At 36.9% G+C, this 27,093-nt stretch overlaps 1 protein-coding gene across 4 annotated transcripts in view; it reads right to left on the reverse strand.

Moving 5' to 3' along the window:
* The window catches only part of PTBP2 (polypyrimidine tract binding protein 2), an 84,318-nt gene that overhangs the window by 23,581 nt on the left and 33,644 nt on the right, over positions 1-27,093 (reverse strand). For all 4 annotated transcript variants that reach the window (XM_049879705.1, XM_049879704.1, XM_049879703.1 and 1 more), the window contains exons 4-7: positions 13,076-13,248; positions 12,007-12,150; positions 6,828-6,992; positions 6,626-6,736 (exon numbers count right to left, since the gene is read on the reverse strand). In XM_049879705.1, the coding sequence (XP_049735662.1) occupies positions 6,626-6,736; positions 6,828-6,992; positions 12,007-12,150; positions 13,076-13,248 (593 nt within the window). The remainder of the gene's footprint in view (positions 1-6,625; positions 6,737-6,827; positions 6,993-12,006; positions 12,151-13,075; positions 13,249-27,093) is intronic.

The following is a 27,093-nucleotide window of genomic DNA, read 5'->3' on the forward strand; positions in this document are numbered from 1 at the left end:
GAGGCAGTTGTTTGGACAGAACAAGGGGATACCGATTGGTTTAAAGTCAGGAAAGGTGTGTGTCAGGGTGATATTCTTTCACCATACCTATTAATCTGTATGCTGAACAAATAATATGAGAAGCCGGACTATATGAAGAAGAACGGGGCATCTGGACTGGAGGAAGACTCATTAACAACCTGCGTTATGCAGATGACACAAGCTTGCTTGCTGAAAGTGAAGAGGACTTGAAGCACTTACTAATGACGATCAAAGACCACAGCCTTCAGTATGGATTTGACCTCAGCATAAAGAAAACAAAAATCCTCACAACTGGACCAATAAGGAACATCATGATAAAAGGAGTAAAGGTTGAAGTTATCAAGGATTTCATTTTACTTGGATCCACAATCAACAGCCATGGAAGCAGCAGTCAAGAAATCAAAAGATGCGTTGCATTGGGTGAATCCGCTGCAAAGGACCTCTTTAAAATGTTGAAGAGCAAAGATGTCACCTTGAAGACTAACGTGCACCTGACTCAAACCATGGTATTTTCAGTCGCATCATATGCATGTGAAAGCTGGACAATGGATAAGGAAGAATGAAGAATTGACGCCTTTGAATTGTGGTGTTGGCGAAGAATACTGAATATACCACGGACTGCCAAAACAACGAACAGATTTGTCTTAGAAGAAGTATAACCACAATGCTCCTTAGAAATAGGATGGCGAGAGTGAGTCTTACATAATTTGGACATGTTGTCAGGAGGGATCAGGCCCTGGAGAAGTACATCATGCTTGGCAGAGTACAGGGTCAGTGGAAAAGACGAAGACCCTCAACGAGGTGGATTGACACAGTGGCTGCAACAATGAGCTCAAGCATAACAACAATTGTAAGGATGGCTCAGGGCCAGGCAGTGTTTCATTCTGTTGTACACAGGGTTGCTATGAGTCGAAGCTGACTCGACAGCACCTAACAACAACAACCAGTTCCAGCCAATCACGTTTAAATCTAGCTTTGCTTCCTCATTTATTCTACAAAAGCTTTTTCCACTCTTTCTTCAGAACTTCCAACCATTTTCAGTTTGGTTGTTGCCCAATTCGTGAACTGCTGATGTATGTGAATAAACTCATAATATTTCAACAACAACAGAACTGTAACACCTCAACTAGAAAGCCAAAGAAAGGGCTATCTTTGTCCAATGAAGTGCTTACCATTAAACAAGACTTTCTAAAAAAAATTAGGGGGTTTTCTTATTGTAATAAATACGAGGATCATATAAAACATTTACTTTTTATCTGATAATTACGACCATTACTATGACTTGAGATTATCATCCTGAATGTCGACTTTTCAATATAAACAATATCTTTTGCTGCTGACTGAAGAGATTATTAAGAGACTGGAATATAATACATATTAACCAAAGGACCAATAAAGGAGATTATTGGCTCCTGCCCCCAACCCTCATAATATCATTAATCTTCTTTTTCCTCAATTGCTACTGTCTTAAAAAGCAAAATGCTAGAAGGAAAAAAAAAAATTAACTGAAAGTACTTGCCAAAGATTAGATAACTAGTGAATGGGAAGAGTTCGGTTGGCTCTGTCACTCAAAGCTGTCTTTAAACAGCACTGACTCCCAGTGCTTTCTGAAAAAAAAAAAAAAAAGAGTACTGTGCCCCAAAGCCCAATAATCTGATATGGGAGCTAAGGTGACCCAGGAGTACCATCTCTAATGACAAGAATAAAGGTGGTCTCTGGACCATACTTTGAAGAACACTATAAATTCTCTTTCTCAAAACCTGAAAGGTACTTTTTGCATGCTAAATGAATTCTCACTGCTTAATAAGAGATATTTTGAAATCTCTCATCCATTTAAAAAACTATCATTAGAAGCCGAGAGAAAATTGAGATTCTCTTCTCAAATTATTTCTTGCCTATAATGTTACATAACCTCCATTGTTTTAACAAGTTTAAAAATCTGAGTTTAGAACCAACTCATTTTATAATATGCTGAGACACACACTGATAGTTGAAGAGCAGAAGAGATATACAGCACACTAGGCATTGGGAAAGTTGTGACACAAGATAAAGAACTTCCTACTGTCTAAAGTATGCCATACCTTGTGCCAGGAACGTATCAAAAAACAAAGTGGACATGATACTTTATGTAACAATTGGCCAAGAGAAACTACATTTAACATATAATTGATGTGTGGCAATAAGAATTAAGAAAGGAAGGGATCAATCTAGTTAAAAGGTCATGGAAGACCACTCTGAGATGTGACTTCTGACCTTATATAGTAAAACCTGCAAAAGCTGAAACCTGCATAAGGCAGAAACCTGTCAGAGAAGGAAAACACAAATGTTTTTCCACTTAAAAGAACAACAGAAAAGTGGTAAGGCTGCACCCTGTCAATGGCGGAAAATCTGCAAGACCCAGAAAAGCAACACAGTCCTGTCCAGTTCTGGCTCTCACAGTTTCACTTAACTGAAAGAGGAAGATAACAACAGGAGCTGGGCTAAGGAGGTAAAGAGAAAACACAGTACTAGCAAATTACTAGCAAAACCATAATAATAGCAAGTTGAAAGTCTGACAGAACAGAGAAATACAGGATAGATATAAGCTATTTAAAGAAGTCCAGCACAGGTAAAGAGGTAGGAGCTGAGACTGGAGAGGCATGCTGAATATTGATTACAGAGGCCTCGTAAACTATGTTAAGGCAGTAGATTTTATCCTAAGGGCAAAAGTCAGTCACTGAAGGGCATTAAGAATGGAAGTAATATGACTTTAAGTTGAGATAATTCTTACAACTCTGGAAAAATAATGAATGTGGGAGAAGAAGGCAAAGTGGTGTGCAGCCTTACCGGAAGCCTGGATCACAATGCATGAAGATTAGGAGTTTATGCCAAAATTTAAATCAACATCAATGCTAAACATGCTGTAGCTGTAAGTGTGCTGACTTGTACGGTAACACAAGTTCCTTACAGCAACAGAGATCAATACTTTGAGTAGCACTGGCTTAGACTAGATTAGTAGCAGAGTTGAAGACAAGAATATTCAACAAAAACTGAGGAGCCAGAATCATTAAGATTTGGTGATTGGCTGAAGGGAGAAGAATAAAGGCTGACCATGTTTTCTGGGTGGCCAACTAGACTGAAGTTCATATCTTTAACTTTATTGATACAGTGAACACCAGAGGTTAAGCAGTAGGGGAGGGGGAGTAAGGAGTTGCACTGATTAAGCTTGAAGGTCACCTTATGGTCCCACCGGGCTCCTAGTCTGGGACTCGTAGGAAAGGCCTGAGCTAGAGAAAGTAATGTGAGCATAGTCAGAGTCACAAAGGTATACCTGAGCTTTAGGAGCAGGTGAGTCTCTAGGCAGAGAGGAAGGGATGTGACAAGGAAGAACTCATCAGAGAGGCAGGATAAGTCTAGGTGAGCTGTATCAGAGACCAGAAGAGTTTTAAGAAAAAGAGTGGTCTGCACTATCGAATGTTACCTAGAGGTTAGGTATAAGAACTAAATAGGGTTACTGGGATTTAGCTACTCCAAATGATCACTGGTGCACTAGGAAGAGCAATTTAGGTGAATTGAGGGTAGAAACCAAATTACAGTGGGTAGAGGAATGAGAAGAAGGTAAGAAGTATAAACAGCATAGACAGCTTATATAAGAAGTCTGGTCATAAACAGGAAAAGAAAGAAGACACAGGGTGATATATGAACATACAAGAAGTTAAGGATAAGTTTAAATGGGAGAGACTTGAGCATGCTTGTAACACTAGTAAGAAGTAGCCACTAGAGAGAAAAATATGGGAGAAATGGGACTGACAGGTAGTGCAAAGTTTCCTGGGAGGCACAAGGGGACTGGGTCCAGGGTTTCCTGGTCTTACATAGTTAAAAAAAAAAAAAAAAAATACTATGCCTTTTATCAGAAGAAAAAATAGGTGTGGGTATTGCAGATTTTGAAAGAAAAGCTGACTGAGTTTTCATCTGATAGTTTCTATTTTTTCCTGTGAAGTAGAAGGTAAAGTCATAAGCAGGAGTTAGAAGAGACATGGTTGGAAGGGGAATTTCCATCTGATACGGAAGAATGTGTTGACTAGAGGAATGTGGTGAGATTTCTGAAGCAGGGTAAAGCCAACTATCTGTGGTTGATACTCATGAATTTAAACTGGTACAAACTGTTAGATTTATGTGTTATTCTCTACATATACTCAACAGCTCTGATGCAGGCATAAAGAAGGAAAATGACTGAAGTCATCAAAATACAAATTTTACCAAGGAGTATGAATTACAAGATATTGGGACAAGCAGGTTTGGGATACAAACTCCTTTTTCCTTCCCTAATAAGTGAAGCTGAGTCCAGACACTAGGACAAAAACTTAAAACAATCATCTATTCTCTTAGAATTATAATTTTAGATCTTTGTAGAGAGGGCCTCAGTGAATACATCTATACAGTCACATTACAGTTTGGATTCTCTTGAGATGCTTATTATCTGTTTGTAGATTGGTTACATGAAAGCCTCAAGTATTTAATGAACATAAAAGATACTACCTTTTATCTTTATTGTAATAATAAATGTAATTATACATTAATTCAGACAAGATATACATTAAACAATTTCCCCATAAAAATGACAGCTCAAATGCAGCACAATTACAAATCAAATTTCATTTCATTGGTCCTTTAAATCAACAAATACTCTTCCTCTGGATTAGAAGGAAACAATAGGTACAACAAAGAAAATACTCTACATTAAGAAAAATGTACACTATATTTAAAAATATTTGAAGCTATAAAAAATGCCACAGAGACCATGGCTTCTAGACTGTCCCCTACAGGTCACCTCAAATCATACCACATACATTTGGTAACTAATTAAAAAAAAAAACATCTCTGAGGTTGGCTTGCTGGGGTGTGTGGAGAAAGACAATCATTCTGAAGAAAGAAAAATTCTAATTGTTAACCTATGTCTGAGGAAGAAAATTTAAGATTAGGTTATATAGCATGGGCATCAGTGAGTAGCAACATTATGGAAAGAAAAAATATATCTGAAAGGTAGACTGAAAATGTCTACCTTACAACAGTGCACGACAAGTAATTCACCTCTTTAAATCTTGGCAGCCCCTTGTAACAGGAAAAATTCCTCTTCAGTTTACAATATAGAGCAGTGGTCAGAAAACATGAGATAATGGTACTTGGTAAACTATTCCAAATATGCTATTATTATCGATATATCCTTTCTACTACCTGAAGCAATTTTACTTTTTTTCCTTGAATGAGATTTGGAGATTGGAAATGAAATAAAACAATAATCAAAAATAGCCTGTGCTGTATATAAGTAATTTAGACGTGGAAAATCACTGCAATATCAGAGACCATAATCAGTCTAAGAGTAGAACATGCAAATGAAGAGTAAAATGAAAAAGAGGGGGTAAGGCAAGGGTATATAAAGACAGCTGATTTAGTAGTTTAATAATGAAGAAATATACAATGATACAGAATGGCACAGAAAAACTAAAGAGATACACAGCAAGGGTAGAGTTAAGTATGATATACAAAGAGAAAATTAACAGACTTGGAAGTAAAGATACGACATGCAGTTTTCAACGGTAGCCATGACACTGGAAGATTCTGCTTCTTGTCACCGTATCTTAGCAATCATATATAACAATAACAACAACAAAAAGATAAATGGGTTGACTAAGACTAAAACCTATTCAGAAAATCTATCTTTGAATACAAAAATTAAAATGTTTTACAACTCACATGGGACTCTTCATAGGTGAGCTTATTATAGCTCACTGAAGTGAAAAAATATAGGTAACAAATAATTTCTCCATCTTTCTAAAATGATACATAGTAATTAGTGGAAAACCTTAATCTGTAAGCTCCCTTCAAGAAAATTTCTGTTAAATCTGATTCGTTCAATTGTTCTAGGTCACAGAAATAACATTAGACATAGTCTCAAGTAAATCGAGAGCATTTCACAGCCTTCTGGGCCACATCTGTACGGATATGGTACTTCAGACAAATTATCTCAACAGTTAATTACCAAGACTCTTCACTACTGAAAATCACTTAAAATTTCATGGTGGTATGCATGCAAAACATAACCCTACTATCTCCTTAAGAGCACAAAACTTTTGCACCCAAATTAACAAAAATGCAAATATAAACCTATACTATGGATAGGAGTCCCTTGGGGGTGCAAAAGGTTAACACGCTCGGCTACTAACAGGAAGGCTAGAGGTTTGAGACCACCCAGAGACACCTGGGAAGAAAATCCTGGAGATCTACTTCCGAAAAATTGGTCACTGAAAATCCTATGGGGCACAGTTCTACTCTGACACACACTGGGCTGCCGGTGGGGGGGGGGGGGGGAGGGGGGGGTCACCAAGCATTGGATTTGACTAGGCAGCAATTGGTTTTTATATTATGGATAAGAATAAATTCTTATTTAAGCTAGTTCAAAAAATAAACATATTTCTTTTTATGACAAATACAAAGGCTTTCTAATTTCTTGCTTACACAAATGTCTACCACCTATAAAAGGCTACATGCTATTGTTAAGCTAGATCAGTATTAATAACATTGCTGTTGAAAAATATTACCATCTCAAAAGAATCTCTAGACTTACTAGTTTTGCTTGTTGAGCATTTACTGGATCACCATACTGGAGCAAAGCTTGAAACTGGTTATTTTTTGTAAATGTGATTATCTTCAGTACAGCACCAAACTTAGAAAATATCTGTTAAAACATTAAATTTAAGATATTATTTATATACCGGGTGACTATTTCTCTAATTTATAGGTAAATAAGCAAATTAAATCGAACTTACTTGGTGCAGAACATCAAGTGTTACAGGGTAGTACATATTGTCAATAATTATTCTAAGTACTGGACTCTGGGCTGGAGTCACTGCACTCTCACTAACTGTGGTGCCGCTAAGAGGAGTATTTGCTGTCTGCACTGCTGTCACAGCTTGAAGAACAGCCTGAGCACGCTACAAATTGAAAGGAAAGTACTTTAGAAACAGAGCCATTACAGACTTTGCTACATATTACACTACTAGTTGATTTGTCTTCTAGAACACAGATTGCACAAAATTTAATACTGTTTTTAAGTTTTTAAGGAACTGCTACAAGCCTAATATTGTCTGTGTACAATTCAAGAATTCTACTAGTATTTACTTCAAAACAACTATCTAGGGTTCAGAACCAATGTTGAAAAAGAAAACATAGGCAATGTAACTTATTCTCAAAAGAAGATGTAGTTTGGCTGATCCACATAACCAGAAAATACTTTAAAGAGAAACTTAGAAGACTCGAAATTCAGCTGAACATCAGTCACTTCATAGAACAGGTGTCATGAAAGACTTCTCAAGTGTATTACTGAATTATCCAAAAGAACTCCAATAAAGGTTGTTATTTCTAAAACAACCTTAAAAGAAGAATATTCAGGGTAAAATAAGCCTTTTTTCATACTATTCTAATATACCAGAAATTTTAGAAAAAAATTGATGTACGCTTTAGTACAAAACCACAACACTTTCAGTAATTATTCAAGATATAATATGAAGGATATTTTCCATATATTTTATGGTATCTATTACACCAACAATTATAAATTGCACTATTATTTTGTATATGACTAGTAACATACTGCCAATTAAACCATTACAGATCAACTACTTTAAGACCCATCCTAATTTCTGAGATTTTGAAATGTGAAATATACATATAGAATTGAAGAAAGTTATTTTTTTTAGAAAATCTGTCAATCAAATCATATATTAAATGTTTTAGAACAACTGTCTTTATTATTTCCAACTATTATTTCGACAGATTCTCTGATAAGGAAATAATTTTTTTTTTAATCGTATCTGGACTCCAGAAGCCCTGGTGCCTCAGTGGTTGGTTAAGAGCTCGGCTGCTAACCAAAAAGCTGGCAGGTCAAATCCACCAGCCACTCCTTGGAAACCCTATTGGGCAGTTCCACTCTGTCCTATAGGGTCTCTACAAGTCAGATTTGACTTTGCAGCAATGAGTTTGGTTTTCAGTTTTGGTCATTCTTGTTGTCAAATGGTATCCCACTGAATGAATACACAATAACATATTTCACAGCTGTTGGACATCTGGATTGTTGCCATCAATGGCTATTATATATAGTCTCATACATATCTTTTGTTACATATGTATACGCATATGTATACACATTTTTCTCAAGTATGTAACAAGGAATGGATTTACTGAGCCAAAGAATTCACATATACCCCCGCTTAAGTAAATAAATTAAGTTTTCCAAAATGCCTCTACCATTTACATTCCCACCACTTAAATACATGAAAGCCCAAGCTTCTCTATGCTGTCACCAACACTAGGTGTTACCTGTCTTTTTAATTTTAGCCAATCTGGTATGTGTACAGTAGTATCTCACTGTGATTTTAATTTGCATTAAAGGCACTCAATCCAAATCTAATCTGTTCTATGAATCAGGGGGTGGCTTTCTGGAGGAAGAAAAAGGTAAGGTGAGACCTAAAGTTATTAAACAACTAGCCACGAGAAGTGGGGAGGGGGACAAGAGGTAGCCCAAAGGACGGCAGACCATAATATTCTAAGTAAAAGTGGCAGCATATGCAAAAGACTGAAATCAAGAGAAAGCACACCAGGTTAAAGCACAAATCAAACCCACTGCCGTCAAGTTGATTCTGACTCACAGTAACCCTGCAGGACAGAGTAGAACGGTCCCACAGGGTTACAAGGCTATAAATCTTCATGGAAGAAGACTGCACACATTTCTCCGGTACAGCAGCTGGTGAGTTCGAACGGCCAACCTTTCTGTTAGCAGCTGAGCTCTTTAGCCACTGCACAGCCAGGGGTCCTTATACCACGTTAGAGGATCTACAATTACTTCTAGGACAGAAGCACAGGCAAATATGGTGGGACTGGGAAAAAGACAGAAGACAGAGTAGTGGCCATCTCAGAAAAAAGGCTCTTATATCCTGGGCTCAAAAATGACCCGCTGCAGCGGAACAACAAATTTGAGCATTTTAGAAAGACAGACGCTTGGCTGCACTAAAAGAAAAGAACTCAAGAGGGAAAAGTTACATAAGTTGATCAGTAAGGGAGCTGTTGCGGTAATATTGTCAAGAGGTGATTGTGTCTGAGCAATAAAAGCAGCACGAGGGATAGTGAAAACTAGGCAGGTATTAAGGAATGAACTGATAGGACTTGGTAATTTGATGAAGGGCTGAGGAAGACGTCATGGCTGACACATATTCTTTTGCCTTTCTTTCACTATAAAACCCTATTAAAATATCTGTAAATGAATATAAAAGGGAATAAATGCAATACTGATGAGAGGAAGGTCATCATTAGCTCAGAATAATTTTTATCAAATGCCTGGAATAGAGAAAATGAATGGTGACAAATTTACAGAAGTCACAGAGCAAAGGAGCAAACAGGAACCCTAAAAAGGCTGCAGGTTAAAAATTGGCAGGTTCACAGGAGGAAGGATAGGGTGAAAACAATGGGACTAATGGAAAGGCTGGCTAACTAATAACAGGTGAACTCCTCTTTCCCCCCTCCGCCCAATCTATTACTCTCACCATTAAAAAAAGCAACTCCTTAAAAAAAAAAAAAAAAAAAACTCTAAAGGGAGTTTTGCTGGCCCAAACAAAAGCCTCCTTTGGCATCTAGGAAACTCAACTTAGTACCCATTACTTTGCCCTAAAGGAAAGCATGCAAGTCCAATAAAACCTAATTGTCCATTCCAAAATATGAAGAGAGAGGACACACACATGGGTAGGGGTGGGGAACGAGTAAAGACAGGGAGGGAGGGAAGACAGAGGGAAGCTGTAAATCATGACCAACTGCAATGTAAAAAACATCAAAAGGCTTTTGAAAATTAAAAATATAAATTCAATTTTTTTTCTTCAATAGAAGGAACTCTGCATTGTTTCCTCTGTCTAGAATAATCCAGACTAGAATAAATGGTTTATTCCCATACCTCTTTGAAGTTCATTAACTTCTAAATAGAGCTTTCACGGTTCCTATTTAATATACAAGCCCTCCTCCCTCACATACATCTATATACTCCCTATCTTTTTACTCTTTACACTTCCCTTTCATTTCAATCTTTATAAAGGAGAATGCGTTCTGAATTATTTCATTAATAAAAATATTTTTAAATAAAACTGGGCTTTCAAATGCCATTTTAAATTATAAATAAAAAGCTATTTTCCTTTGGCATATTTCCTCATGATAAATTCTTAGAAGTACAATTTGTTTCAAAAAAAAAAAAAAATTACCAAATTAAAAAAAAAAAGTCTTACCTTTTAGTTAAAAGAATGTACAAGTTCATTGTGAGGAGCAAGTCCTTCAGATAAGCCAGAAGGCCTCTGTTCCTCTCCCTGCTAGCATCGTTAGGCCCCAAAACCAACCACCACCCTCACCGAGGCCTGATATTTGTTAGCAAGGCTAAAACTAAAAACCAAACTCACACCGATCCTATACAACAGATTAGAACTGCCCCATAGGGTTGTCAAGGCTGTAATCTTTACAGAAGCAGACTGCCACACCTTTCTCCTGCAGAGTGGTGCGTGGGTTCGAAATACTAACCTTTCAGTTAGCAGCTGTGCACTTTTAACCACAGCACCACCAGGGCTCCTTGTTAGCAAGGTTAAGAAGATATAATTCTGGGCTAACCATACCTCCTTCTCAGGAAGTCAAGGGGCATGATGCAGTGGGATGTTTGTCAGCAGTGTTAAAAAGATAAAATTGGCCCCTTAGGCTAGGGGTATAAAGTAATTGGGAAAGGAAATTTTCTTTGTCTCTTCAGCTATGGTGCAGGTGGGGAACACATAACTTAAGCTTACAGTCCACCTAAGTGCACCTGTCTGGCCACAGGGAGAAGAGCAGTAGGAGAGTCCCATCACCCAAGGCACAAAGTTGTATGTACATGGAAGAGTTGTCATTTCTGCCTAGATAGCTTTTGAGCTATGAGGTACTGTTCATGATGAACTTTTCGTGCTGTATACTGTCTGATTCTTCTAAGTAATAAAATCTACCTTCCATGTGCTAATGTGTGCTCAGGCTGATGGGGAAGATCTTGCTTATGGAGCAATCCATACTAGTTATTGGTGTCCTTTTTCTAATGGCCTCCTGGCTGTCTAGAAATTGGGCACGACCTGTGAGCACTACGCAGATTTGTAGTGTTCTTATAATTATTTTTCATAAACTATCAAAATAATTTCAAGTCATTCAAAGGTTAAAATCTATGCAGAATTATTTTCCATTAAGTTTTCTGTAAGATAAAGACAGATACAGTTTATATTTTACTGAAACAGACATAATTAGCTAAAAAACTATATTCTGAACATTAAAGATTTAGCATTACTGCAGTTGTATATATTTAGGTCTAAAGGCATTCTTATACTATTTTTTTAATATATTAATTTAAAAGTATCTTCTATTTTTCACAAAATCAATCTATTCATATATTCTCCATTCTTAGGTTTTGTTCAAGAAAATCATTAACATTTTTTAATAGGAATTCTTCCACAAGAAAATAAGACGTATAAGCCCAATAACCAAATGCACAGAACGCCATGCCTTAAAGTCTAAACAGAATTGTACAGTTTTTTTCTAGTAAGTCCTATCTCATCAAGTCTGTATACAACAATTTTAACTTGCAACAAGAATAAGAACATTCCGATTCCCCACACATTAAGCTATTATTCTAGAATTCCTTTGAACGGGACCTTAAAAGAACTTTAAAAATTTAACTGAAATCATACAGCACTAACACTTTAGACATATGAAAATAACAGACCACACATTTTCCTTCTAAATTAATGTAATATTTAACATGTAGGGACATACTGTAAGAAAATACCTTAAAAATAAGAAAATTCCTACAGACACATCTTCTGAATGGCTAAACATTTTATTTTCTGTTAACACGTTTATGAGATTCTTAATACGTTCTAGGCCAATTATGTACCTACACATACTCACTTGGTTTAATGTATTATCTGTCTTTAGTTCTTTGTGATTAGAATACTGGATATAAATCGGTTGGTTACGAAGATGAGGTGTCACAGCAGAATAATAATTAACCATAGTAATAGCTGCTTCCTCTGTTGCTAGTTCCAAAAATGCCTGAAATAAAATTTAAATAACAAAAATTTTAATACTATGAATTAAATTCAAATAAACTTCAATATCTATGTAATCTATTCAGCTGATTTACAAAAAATCAATGTCTAGAATATAACCTTTCAAACTGCATTTAGATGTTCTAATAAGTAGAATTAGAATCCCCTTACTAAGCTTAGGTATACAGTTAAAGCTAAGCTCAGAGGAATGCTGAGTATGTGCTGCTTCCATTTTCCTACGATTATCCATTCCCCATAAATTTATTCCCCACAACACAACTAGAGAAAATCAAATCAAAATATTTCCTAGCATTAGAATTTTGCCACTCTTAACCTAGAGAACGTAAGAGATCTCAAAGCTTTTGAAAAGCAATATAATTTAAGAGATGAAAAAAAAATTTAAACATTAAGTGTCAGATTATTAGTGACATTAACTATATCGAGGGGATGTTAAATGTCATATTTAATGTACCTGGGACTACCGCTGTAAGCACATCTATTCGATGAAGAATGTTCAGGATTAATGACTAATTTATTCTAATGTTGCCAGATAAATATTTTCATGGGGCAAACTTAAAGGATAAGATGGTACTACTGCCCCTACTAATTTCTGATACTACAAGGAACAAAGTCACAATAAAAGAAATACTTTATTTGTATTTTCCACAACCTCGATGTAACAATTGTTCAGTTAAGAGTCCTAAAGTGAATTCAAAAGGTAAGAATCGACAACTATGGCGACTCACTCATTCTGGCTCCCTACAAGTAGTTTCCCACAAAGCTACCAAGAGAATTCCAATTTGAGACTTTCATAATGTTCTTTCAGAAAATTAACCTACTGTGCTGTACCCCCTTTACTATATATAGTTGATTTATGCCTGCTGGGTAGTTTGAGGTTTAACATTTTACAAGCCCTGAAAGAAGTATACCTGATTTTTTCCTTTCAGCATAAGGATGTTGGTCACCTTACCAAAAGGTAAGCCTAAAGCAATAACTTCAGTTTCTGTCACTTCACCAGGTAATTTTCGAATATGAAGTACACGAGAAGGGGCACCATCCATTTTATCTTCTCCTTTAAATTTTTTACTATCATTACCATTGGCTGAAAGATATTTAAAAAAACACAATCTTCATAGATGAACAATGAAATAACGTATTAATTTTTCTTTATATGTGTGAAAAACAGCAAAACAAAAGTTTAAAGAAACTTAAAAACTTAGCTGAGGGTACCTGAATCATTCCTAAGGAATAAAAAACAGGGCTTTCAAAGGAATGGAGAATCATACCCACCAATTATTAGTAAATGGAATTGTCATCAACTACTTAAGATTATGGTCTAGTAATATGTTTCTGAACAGTTCATGTGAAAATAAATAAGCAAAAACATAAAAAAAACTAACAGTTTCATAAAGATATTATTGCCCAATAGCTAAAGAACACAATTAGCATGCAATTTAATTGTCTTATTATAGATTAGGGCACCCTGGTGGTATAGTGGTTAGGTGCTATAACTGCTAACCGAAAGGTTAGCAGTTCAAATCCACCAGGTGCTCCTTGAAAACTCTATGGGGCAGTTCTACTCTGCCCTATAGGGTCGTTAGCAGTCGGACTCAACTCAAAGGCAACGTTTTTTGTTTTTTAATAGACTAACAGAAATAAAGAGGGAAAAAATGTGAAAAATTTGGATTGGCAAAAATAAGTGAGGTTGTATTATACCTGAGAAATATAAATTGTTCAATAAGGAAACTAGTGTACTTAAAAGCAGGATCAAAGAAGGCAATGCTGTAAAAATGATTACGCAGTCAATATACATTATGACTTATCTACAAGGAGCCTCTAATTGGTTAGCATTACCACCATATCTACTTAAAAATTAGTATTTGTCACTATCTATACTACAAATCACTCATGAATTTCACCAATTTATTGTTATGCTGACTTTTAAACTGATAGATTTCAATCCACAAAGTAGATAGCTACCTTCATTCCAAAGCTTCATCAGAGATAAAAATCTTTAAAGATGCCAATAAAATAGGTGATGCTTTATACATAAAGGACTTGTTTAAAGGACTTGCAATCTATCCACGATGCCAGATCAGTGGTTCTTAATCTTCTTAGACTCAACGGTCTTTTTGAGAATCTAACTAAAATGAAAGACCCTCATGAACTGTGAATATACATGTGTACTCCATTTTGCATATAACTTTAGGTACTTCATGGGACTTTCCCAAACATTCTGCACAATCCATACACCTGAGATCATCTTCATCTCTACATGACCTCAAAATTCATTCAATCACACCCCCACGGGGCAGCTGCACCATTGCATGCAGTCGCTATGAGTCAAAATTGTCTAGGTGGTACATAAGAACAACAAAAATATTAAATTTTATAACATAAATAAACTCATTCTTAGTTAAACCATAAATGTTTAGCTCCAAATGATATTGTTCAAGTCAGTCTAAACTTGTGATTTGTAAACCTGGCTGTTTATCAAAATCTTGATTAGAAATCTTGAGGGATGAGACCAAGAATGCACATCTCTACAAAGCCTCTCAAGTTACTACAATACACAATCACAGCCGATACTTACTACCATAAATCATTATTTAGACTCAAAGACTGGTGTTCAGGTTGCCTAAAACTGGATGAATAAAACACAGGAAAAAAAAATTCATTCATTTATTCTTTAAACATTTACTGAGTATTAATGATGTGTCTGGTACTGATCTAGACTCTGGGAGTACAGCAGTGAACAAGATGAACAGGTTCCTATAGTCTAGTGGGAGAGGCAGATTAATACATGAGCAAGTTAATTTCTTCCAGTGATAAGTGCTATAAAGAAAGTACAACAAAGTGATGCGGTGAAAAGTGCCTTCGCTGAAGACTGCAAGAAGGTAGTGTGGCGTCTCTGTTGGATGGTCAGAGAAGGTATCTCTAGAAGATAATATGTGAACTCACTCGATAATTTACTTGAGTTACACTTGTTATATTTTACTCTAAGAGTTTCACTCAAGTTTATATACCCCAATGGCCAGCATTTTCAAATATCCTTAAGTTGACTTGGTACAGAAGAGTATTAAGTTTTGGTTTCTGAACATATAACCAAGAAAATCTTCTGGCTAGCTCCCCCTCACTCCTGCAATACGGAAAACTACAAGACGCTCTCCACCTCGCCTTTTAACTGAGGAAAATGTGTGCATGCATAGCCATCTGAACTTATCAAAAAGAAAGAGGCTGTACTTTCTTTTTAAAATCATCAATATTAGTCTATTGAAATTAGTCTATTAACTGAAAAACTAAGCTAATGCAGGAATAAAAAAATACACACATGCCTTAAAATATATCATTAGCATACAAATACATATTCTTCTGATGCCAGACTGAGGCCTTTTCTGGTCTTAGTAAAGCAATCTGAGTATAGGAAAAAACCCAACAGCTTGTTGTTCTTATTCATTAAGCTTGTCTTTGCACAAGGACAAATCATAATCCAACAGAGACTAGCGAGTTATGGTATAAGGATACTCAAAACAGCAAATTTCACTTTCTCCTAATTTAATCTGTCCTCCTTCTGCGAGAAGGGTAAGGAAAATCATCACAACGAAGATACTACCCAAAACTACATATGGGGCAAAAAACAATTCCCTTTTCAAATGGTTTTTAGAATATGATTGCCAAAAGGCAGAAGTCTGTTTAAGGCTATTAAGAGAACACAATAGTTTGTTTTGGATTTCTGTTGGATATTTTCTGGGGAATGGATGGTGGGCAGAAAGAAGAGAGCTAAATAATTTAGGAAGTGAGATACTTTGGATAGTCAAAGAATAAGATAAAAATATCACTTTTGTTTTGTTTTTGAGAAATACAGAAAAAAAATGCTACTTTTCTTTTGCATTAATACTTAACACTGATTGCAAGCTGACTATTTGACAGGCACTTCACAACTCTAAGATTGCTATTATCATGACCCTTTAACTCATTTATAGATAAGGAGCTAGTAAGTTGTCCAAGGTCAGACAGTTGTCCAAGGTCAGACAGTTACTAAGTACTGAAGACAGGAAGTAGGAGAAAAGGATCAAAACTCAGGGAGTGTAACTCCATACCCTGCGCTCATAAACCAGTACACTATTAAGATGGTTTCAAAGAAAAACTTCACATTATGTACGTACATATGATGGTCTAGAGATCTGTCCTCTTCTACCAAAGACCAAGCAAGCTACCTTTTAACTATCAAAATCTATACCCTCTTTTCACAGTACCTGATACTACCTGATATTAACTAAACTTCACCTTACCTTGGAGCCCTGGTGGCACAGTGGTTAAGAGGTACGGCTGCTAACGAAGAGGTCAGCAGTTTGAGTACACTAGCCATTCCTTGGAAGCCCTATGGGGCAGCTCCACTCTGTCCCACAGGGTCAACAGGACTCAGAATCGACTCGACGGCAATGGGTTGGCCTTAGGAGTCACCAGGTGGCTGAAATGGTTAAGTGCTGGACTACTAACTGAAAGGTTGGCGGTTCAAACCCACCCAGAGGTGTCTTGGAAGTAAGGCCTGGCATTCTGCTTCTAAAAGGTCACAGTCTTGTAAACCCTATGGAGCAGTTCTGCTCTGCACATACGGGTTGCTGAGATGTAACAACCACCACCTTACCTTAGGAGTCCCTGGGTGGCACAAGTGGTTAAGCACTGGGCTACTAACCACAGGCTGGTGGCTTGCATCTACCCAGGGTGCCATGAAAGAAAAGGTCTGGCAATCTAGAAATCTACTTCTGAAAGATCAAAGCCACTGAAAACCCTAGGGAGCACAGTTCTGCTCTGAAACACATGGGGTTGCCATGAGTCAGAATCGACTTGCTGGCAACTGGTATGGGTTTTGTTTTTTACCTTACCTTAACCCTTACCTTGGAAACCCTGGTGGCATAGTGATTAAGTCTGAATCCACCAGGCGCTCCTTGGAAGCCCTATGGGACAGTTCTACTCTGTCCTATGGAGTCGCTATGAGTCAGAATTTTGGGGTTTTAATACTCACCTTAGTGCTAAATATTAGGAATGTTTTCCTATTAAATAATTGATATTTTAAGAATGTGAAACTGGGAGATGGGGACTCCCTTAATCATACAACTAAGCCTATCTTCACATATAAAAAAATTTCATTCCCTGGAAAAGAACTGCAACAAAAAACATGTGGCTCTCAGGTTCAAAAACTCCTAGACCATTTATTACCCTGTCACAGAAGTAAGGAGGATTAGGTTGTCTGGTTTACAGATCTATGATTACTTCAGAAGACAAAAACAAAATAATGTGGACTTTTTTCAATGATCCTTCCCCCTTTCATTCGCCAGGTGAACTCAAAAACGTTTGGTTCGGGTATATAAAACCAACCGTAATTAAAATGATTTTAAAGAATTTATGCTCAATAAACAAGGCACATAGTAATGCTTATGCAAAGAAGTTGTACTATAAATAGTAGAGATCTTTAAGTACATCATTGCCCTTAATACTATATTTTATATAAAATCTTTTTAGCCTTTTGCTTTGGGAGGATGTTCATCTACTCATAAACCACATGCAAATGAAAATTTTAAAATGTCTCCACTTAGTACTTCTTTCTTCCAAACTCAAAAAGTTTTCTGCCTCAATTCTAAAACCCACATTTTCAGCTTTCATCAGTCCATCACTTTTCTTCTCCTGACTTTTGCTCTCCTCTGGTTTTTACCTACCAGGAGCCCTGGTGGTGCAACGGTTAAAGCACTCAGCTGCTAACCGAAAAGTCGGAGATTCAAACCCGCCAGTCACTCTGTGGGACAAAGGTTTGGCGGTCTGCTTCCATAAAGATTTACATCCTTGGAAACCCTACAGGGGCAGTTCTACTCTAGCCTACAGGGTCACTAAGCCAGGACCGACTCAATCGCTATGGTTTTTTGTTAGTTTTGGCTTTTACCTGTGGTTTTCACATAAACAGGTCTCACCAAGATCATGGGTGACTTAAGTCACCAAATCTATCAACCAGCCGAAGAACTGTGAACCCTCTCTTCCTTAGTGAATCACTCTATTATCACAGCACACCTACTAATTTCCATTTCTAAGTGTTCTTACTTCCCTGACTCATTTGATACCTGCTTTGAATCCTCGGCTTACTCTTATAAATATACACCAACCTGAACTACAACATTTCACAACTTCATACTTTCATCTGTCCTGTTAAAACTGGCTATTTGACAAAAGCCCTTCTATTTCTTAAATTTCACATTCCCCAATTTGAATTCCCCACATTCAAATTCAAACATTTATAAAACATTGGTATCTATCATAAACGATACTGAGACTCAAAGCAATTTTAATTCTAAACAATTTTAGTTAAGACTTCAAAACAAAGGGTTACAAAAGTTTCTGGCTTTAAAATAAACAAATAATCTAAGCTAAAAAAAAAAAAATAAATGTCGGGACTCTTTATGTTCCTATATGGAAAAACAAATGTCAACGAAGAGTGAATATACAGATAGTACTTCTGTTATTCTTCCAGCTATTTAGTTAACTCCAATAGCTACTGTAAAAGCTGGATATACCTTTCTGGGTTTCTGAGTAGCAGCACGGTTGTTTAAAGTGCCTTAGGCATGAGATGGATGAAGAAAAAAACAGACTACAACTAGAGGAAGGCTGTTGTTACCTCTATATGCACAAGAAGATATGTTGTTATAATTCTCATAAACATTCAAAATGTCAAACATTGTGCTGGAACACTCTCTCAAAAGCATTTTAATAAAATGACATATCAAAAGTATCTGTGAAAATTAAAATGGAAATTCTGAAGAGCTTTGAGTAACAGACACCAAAAAAACCAAAACCAAACCTACTGCCGTCGAGTCGATTCTGACTCACAGCGACCCTATAGGACAGAGTGTCCAAGGAGCGCCTGGCGGATTCGAACTGCTGACCTCTTGGTTAGCAGCTGGAGCACTTAACCACTATGCCAGCAGCGTTTCCAACAGGCACCAGAATCTATAGAATGATTTCAGTTCCTTCGCATAAAGCAAAATGTCACATTTTAACAATAAGAAGCCCTGTTATTACAGAATGACAATCAGCACTGGCAGAAATACATATACTTAAATGCGTATTCCATTTCCACAAATATAAAGAAATAACGGAAAAATGAAATAGTCCATAATACTTAAAATTGTTAAGCCTCTTCCCTACTGCCAAATAGTTACGAATTCCTTTCGATAAATCCTAATTCCAATGCCTGTTGGGGAATTGTGTTTTTAAATATTTCATTTTTATTTCGCCTAAAGAAGGAACTGATTATAAAATAGTCTAAATGTGTCAATTTATTAGATATTTACCTGAGATTGTTTCCAATAATATTAATTTTTCTCACTTCTAAACAATTTTTTTTTTCTTTTCACAAAACATCTGGTATATATAGAGATAAAACAGAGAAAGGAGCTCTGGATAGGTAAAGACTGTTGAGACAGGCGCTCTTGGAAACAGGATTCTATGGTAAAGTCAATCTGAAGAAGCAGCATTTTGGATAAAGCCAGAAGCTGGAATATAAGAATGAAATCCTGTACTGTATTTGCTATCTGTGACAGTGGTCCTGTAACACTGGCCTACAAAGGTTCCTTTTTGAGATATCTGGAGCACAATGATATGAAATATATCCAAGCAAATGTAATCACTGGTTTTTAAAGGTCTTTTAATATGTTCTCAGCAGTAACAGTATTCAAATTGGGGTCTGTTAGAACATATGAAGACTCTCATATTATTAGAAAACAAAAAACCCTTACAATTCAATGTTTTCTCAGTGCACAAGCAAACTCTTTATTATACAACATGGCTTTAAGGGATTTTATTCAATCATTACAAAAAGACTAGATTCATTCTTTATTCATACAGTACATTAAGCATATTTATGCATTCCTAAACATACCTTGTGGTGCAGTGATTAAGCGTTTGGCTGCTAACAAGAAGGCTGGCAGTTCAAATCCACCAGCCACTCCTTGGAAACCCTATGGGGCAGTTCTATTGTGTCCTATAGGGTCACTGTGAGTCGGAATTGACTTGACGGCAATGGGTATGTATGTGGGATATACTCTGGTGCCCTGGTGGTACAGTGGTTAAGAGCTCAGGCTGCTAACCAAGAGGCTGGCAGTTTGAATCCACCAGCCATTCCTTAGAAGCCCTACCAGACAGTTCTACCCTATCCTACAAGATCGTTATGAGCTGGAATCAACTCCACGGCAACAGGTTTTGGGTTGGTTTTTGGTAAACATAACTTAAGAATATAAGAATAGTAACTTACATATCCACTTTATTCTCTTTCTACCAAAAATAAACCTCCTTTTATACTTTTCTCCTTTGTTAATGATTCCAGCACCCATCTCCCTATACAATGATTCTAAGCCAAAACTCTAATACTCCTTCCTCTATTTCCAAGAACCTCAGAAGTTCTCATTTCTTAATACGTCATCTCTTCCACGTCCTCCTTCCAAAAACCTAAAATTCAGGACCTTACTATCACTAGACTACATAATTGAAGAGTTTTTAACTGGCTATGTACAGTATTGACCCTCTTGCCTCTGAAATACAAATGGAACAAAAATCTTTTCTAAATGTAGATCTGGTGAAGTCGGCGTTTCTTAGTACAACAAATCAAATTCTGTCCCCAGGCCCCTAACTCTCTTGGACTCACCTTTCATCATTCGCATCTCATACTTTACATTCCAAGACCAAACTATTTATAGTTCATTTTCCCACGGATAACATACTGTTTCAAAAACATTTTTAAATTTACTTTATAATTTTATAAAGAACATTTCCATCACCCTAAAAAATTCCCTTGCACTTCCTTCTGTTAAGTCTCAACACCCATAAATAACCACTACTCTGGAATCTGTTCTAAATATTAATTTTGTCTGCTTTTAAGTTTATAGAAAAGGAAATACAGTATGTATACTTCTGTGTCGGGCTTCCTTTACTTCATGTAATGTTTATTAAGATTCACCCAGGTTGTTGTACATATAAGTAGCTATTCTTTTGTTATGAATGAATGGTAATACGCTATATAATTATAATTTATCTGTTTTCCAGTTGATACATATTTGGGTTATTTTCAATTTGAGGCCATTATGAATAAAGTTTTTAAATACACTTTTGTACAAGTCTTTTATTGAATGCAGCCCTGGTGGCACAGTAGTTAACAGCCTGGCTGCTAACCAAAAGGTCAAAAATTCAAATCCACGGAAACCCTATGGGGCAGTTCTACTCTGTCCTATAGGGTCACTAGGAGATGGAATCGACTCCAAGCCAATGGGTTTGGGTTGTAGTGAGCATATGTGTCTTAGTCATCTAGTGATGCTGTAACAGAAATACCACAAATGGGTGGCTTTAAAGAAGAGATGTTTATTTCCTTACAGTATAGTAGGCTAAAAGTCCAAATTCAAGGCGACAGCTCCAGGTAAATGCTTTCTCTCTCTGCTGGCCTGCTCATCAATCTTCCCCTGGACTAGGCGCTTCTCCATGCAGGGACCTGGGTTTAAAGGATGCGCTCTGCACCAGACACTGATTTCTTGGTAGTATGAGATCCCCAACTCTCTGCTTGCTTCCCTTTCCTTTTATCTCTTGTAAGATAAAAGGTGGTGCAGGCCACACCCTAGGGAAACTCTTCTTTACAATGAATCAGGATGTGACCTTAGTAAGGGTGTTACAATCCTACCCAATCATCTTTAACATAAAATAACAATCACAAAATGGAAGACAACCACACAGAACTGGGGATCACGGCCTAAACAAGGTGACATATAGTTTTGGAGGGACACAATTCAATCCATGATAGTATGTTTTCAACACACAAACACAGAAATAGAAGTAGGTCACAGGATACGTTTATCAGAAACTGTCAAATGCTTTTCCAAACTATTTTATATTTTACACTCTCACCAGCATGGAGGAAAGTTCCAATTGCTCCACATCCTCATCAGCATGTGGTGCTGTCAATCTATTTAGTCATTCTAGTGGCTGTGCAGTGTATCTCACGTTATTTGCGTTAGGTGCTGTAGAGACAGTTCCGATTAATAGCCACCCAATCCACAACAGAACTAAACACTGCCCGGTCCTGCGCCATCCTTAAAGCAGCAGATTTACCCAAGGCAATGCGTCTTTTGATTTCTTGACTGCTGCTTCCATGGCTGTTGATTGTGGATCCAAATAAAACGAAATCCTTGACAACTTCAATCTTTTCTCCTTTTATTATGATGTTGCTCATTGGTCCAGCTGTGAGGATTTTTGTTTTCTTTATGTTGAGGTGCAATCCATACTGAAGGCTGTGGTCTTTGATCTTCATTAGTAAGTGCTTCAAGTCCTCTTCACTTTCAGCAAGCAAGGTTGTATCATCTGCATAACGCAGGTTGTTAATGAGTCTTCCTCCAATCCTGATGCCGCGTTCCTCTTCATATAGTCCAGCTTCTTGGATTATTTGCTCAGCACACACACTGAATAGGTATGGTGAAAAAACACAACCCTGATGCACACCTTTCCGGACTTTAAACCAATCAGGACCCCCTTGTTCTGTCTGAACAAATGCCTCTTGATCTATATAAAGGTTTCTCATGAACATGATTAAGTGTTCTGGAATTCCCGTTTTTCGCAATGCTATACATAATTTGTTATGATCCGCACAATCGAATGCCTTTGCATAGTCAATAAAACACAGGTAAACATCCTTCTGGTATTCTCTGCTTTCAGCCAGGGTCCATCTGGCACCAGCAATGATATCCCTGGTTCCACATCCTCTTAGCAGTTCCCTGTTGATATACTGCTGCAGCCATTTTTGAATGATCTTCAGCAAAATTTTGCTTGTGTGTGATATTAATGATATTCTTCTAACATTTCCACATTCGGCTGAATCACCTTTCTTGGAAATAGGCATAAATATGGACCTCTTCCAGTCAGTTGGCCAGGAAGCTGTCTTCCATATTTCTTGGCATAGACAAGTGAGCATCTCCAGCACTGCATCTGTTTGTTGAAACATCTCAATTGATATTCCATCAATTCCTGGAGCCTTGTTTTTTGCCAATGCCTTCAAAACAGCTCAGACTGCTTCCTTCTGTACCATTGGTTCCTGAGCTTATGCCACCTCTTGAAATGGCTGAAGATCGACTAACTCTTTTTGATATAATGGCTCTGTGTATTCCTTCCACCTTCTTTTGATGTTTCCTTCGTCGTTTAGTATTTTCCCCATAGAATCCTTCACTTTTGCAACTCGAGACTTGAATTTTTTATTCAGTTCAGCTTGAGAAACACCGAGCATGTTCTTCCCTTTTGGTTTTCCATCTCCAACTCTTTGCACATGTCATTATAATACTTTATCTTCTCGAAAGGCCCTTTGAAATCTTCAGTTCTTTTACTTCCTCAATTCTTCCTTTTAGCTTTAGCTGCTCAACGTTCAAGAGCAAGTTTCAGAGTCTCCTCTGACATCCACCTCGGTCTTTTTTTTCCTGTCTTTTCAATGATCTCTTGCTTTCTTCATGTATGATGTCCTTGATGTCATTCCACAACTCGTCTGGTCTTCAGTCACTAGTGTTCAATGCGTCAAATCTGTACTTCAGATAGTCTCTAAATTCGGGTGGGATATACTCAAGCTCATATTTTGGCTCTCATGGACTTGCTCTGATTTTCTTCAGTTTCAGCTCTAACATGCATATGAGCCACTGATGGTCTGTTCCACAGTAGGCCCCTGGCCTTTTTCAGACTGATGATATTGAGCTTTTCCATCATCTCTTCCCACAGATATAGTCAATTTGATTTCTGTGTGTTCCATCTGGCAAGGTCCATGTGTATAGTCACTGTTTATGTTGGTGAAAGAAGATATTTGCAATGAAGAAGTGGTTGGTCTTGCAAAATTCTATCATTCGATCTCCGGCATTGTTTCTATCACCGAGGCCATATTTTCCAACTACTGATCCCTCTTGTTTCCAACTTTCGCATTCCAACCACCATTAATTATCAATGCATCTTGACTGCATGTTCGATCAGTTTCAGACTGCAGCAGCTGATAAAAATCTTCTATTTCTTCATCTTTTGCCCTAGTGGTTGGTGCGTGAATTGGAATAAGTCGTATCAGCTGGTCTTCCTTGTAGGCGTATAGATATTATCCTATCACTGACAGCACTGTACTTTAGGATAGAGCTCGAAACTTTTTTTTTTTGATGGTGAATGCGATACCATACCTCTTTGAGTTGTCACTGCCAGCATAGTAGACTATATGACTGTCTGATTCACAATGGCCAACACCAGTCCATTTCAGCTCACTAATGCCTAGGATATCGATGTTTATGCATTCCATTTCATTTTTGATAATTTCCCATTTTCCTAGATTCATACTTTGTACATTCCAGGTTCTGATTATTAATAGATGTTTGCAGCTGTTTCTTCTCATTTTGAGTAGTGTCATGTCAGTAAATTAAGGTCCCGAAAGCTTTACTCCATCCACGTCATTAAGGTCGACTCTACTTCGAGGAGGCAGCTCTTCCCCAGTCATCTCTTGAGTGCCTTCCAACGTGGGGGGCTCATCTTCCAGCACTATATCAGACAGTGCTCTGCTGCTATTCATTAGGTTTTCACTGGCTAATGCTTTTCAGAAGTCCTTGTTCCCAGTATGTTTGGAAGCTCAGCTGAAACCTGTCCTCGATGGGTGACCCTGCTGGTATCTGAACACTGGTGGCATAGCTTCCAGCATCACAGCAATGTGTAAGCCCCCACAGTACGACAAACTGACATGGTGGTGGTGTATCTCACAGTGGTTTTAAGTTGGTTTTTCCTGATGACTAAGGTATCTTTTCATGTGTTTATTAGCCATTTACCTTATTTTGCCTGTTTAAAAAAAAAAAAGTGGGTTGTCTGTATTTAATTATTGGTGTGGAAGAGTCCTTTATATACTCTAAACACAAGTCCCTTGTCAGATAAATATGTCATGAATATTTTCTTCCAGTTTATGCCTTGCCTTTTTTTTTAACAGTGTCTTTTGATAAGAAGTTATTTTGGTAGAGTCTAGTTTATAAATTATTTCTTTATGGTTATTGCTTTTTGAGTCTTTTCTAAGAAATCTTCGTATATCCCCAGGTTGAGAATATACTCTACGATTTTTCCTAATAGTTTCATATAGTAGCCTTTAGATTTAGGAATATAATTCATCTCAAATGCATTTTTATATATGGTATGATATGCAGTTTTTGAGCCTTGGTGGTATAATGGTTAGGAACTTGGCTGCTAACCAAAAGGTCAGCAGTTCAAATCCACCAGCCGCTTCTTGGAAATGCTATGGGATAGTTCTATTGTATCTGATAAGATCACTATGAGTCAGAATCAACGTCAAAGGGTTTGGTTTTGGTCAGTATAATACGTAGGGCTTGAGGTTCTTTTTTGTTGTTGTTCATGTGTTCTAGCATCATTTGTTGAAAAAACTTTTCTTTCCCCATTGAGGACCAAGGTATCTTTGGAAATAATTGACCTTAAATATGAGTTTATTTTTGAACATTATTCTGTGACTGTAATCATGCTAACACTAAACTGTTGTGATTACTACAGGTTTTCAGGGAGTCTTGAAATCAGATAGTATATACTGGCGCAACTTTTCTTTTCTTTTTCCAAATTGTTTCCGTTATTCTAAGTCTCAACAAATTTCAAATGACTGAACGCTTATATAACATAGTTTTATGCAAATAACGTGCAGCTTCTACATTTGTTTGCCAACTGCTCTCTCACCCCACAAAGTATTTTCGTAAGCCCCTATGGAGGTATTTTTATAAGTGTCACCATGCCATAGCAACACCTACGAAAATACCTCGCGGGGGGAGGGAATGGTTGGCAAACTTAGACAGCACACGTTATTTGCATATAAAAATACAGTAGTCACTGATAAGAAATCAAAAATAAGAAACAGAAAATTACCAAATATTTAGAAATTAAATGACACAATTCTAACAATGCATAGAGAAAATTACCAAAGCCTGTTGGGATTTTTGATTGGGTCTAACTTCCAGCTATTTATCTTTTAGTTGTCCCATACTGTTGTTCTGTCGCACTGGGTTAATGGAATATTTGATAGTATTCCATTTTAATTATTCTATATAGGGTCGCTATGAGTTGGAATCGACTCAATGGCAATGGGTTTGGTTTTTTTTTTTGCGTTATGGGCTTTAAAAACACCACCACCAACAAAAAACAGCATTTTGAGGTAAAATTCACACACATTAACTATATATTAATATATATATTAAAAGGGTACAATTTGATAATCTTTGAACTATGTATAGTACACCTGTGAAACCTTTATCACTATTAAATCTTCTCGTGATCCTCTGCAATCCCTCGCTTCCTATCCTTCTCCACCTCAAAATCCTAGCAGCCACCAATTTGCTTTCCATAACTACAGATTACTTTGCATTTTCTAGAGTTTTATATAAATGGAATCATACAGGGTATCTTCTTTATTGCCTTCTTTCACACAGCATAATTATTTGAAGATTGACCTCTGCTGTTGTGTGTATTAACAGCTCATTCTATATTTCCACTGTATGGACAAATAGCAATTTTTTTATTCATTCATCTGTTGATGGACATTTAAGTTGTTTCCAGGTTTGGGTTATTACAAATAAAGTTGCAATGAACATTTATGTACAAGTTTTATTTCATGACTATATGACTTTTCTTGAGAAAATGACTAGGAGACAAATGGCTGAAACATACTTAAGTTTTAAAAAACGGCCAAATTGTTTTCAAAACTATTTCCACCATTTTACATTCCCATTAGCTGTAAATGAGCACTACAGTTCCTCCATGTCTTTTCCAAAAGTTGGTATGGTCAGTCTTTTTAATTTCAGCTACTCTAACAGGTATGTAATATTATGACTATAGTTTTAATTTGCATTTCCCCAACAACTAATGATGAATT

This window comes from Elephas maximus, chromosome 3 (assembly GCF_024166365.1).
Source record: "Elephas maximus indicus isolate mEleMax1 chromosome 3, mEleMax1 primary haplotype, whole genome shotgun sequence".
In the NCBI taxonomy this organism is placed as follows: domain Eukaryota; kingdom Metazoa; phylum Chordata; class Mammalia; order Proboscidea; family Elephantidae; genus Elephas; species Elephas maximus.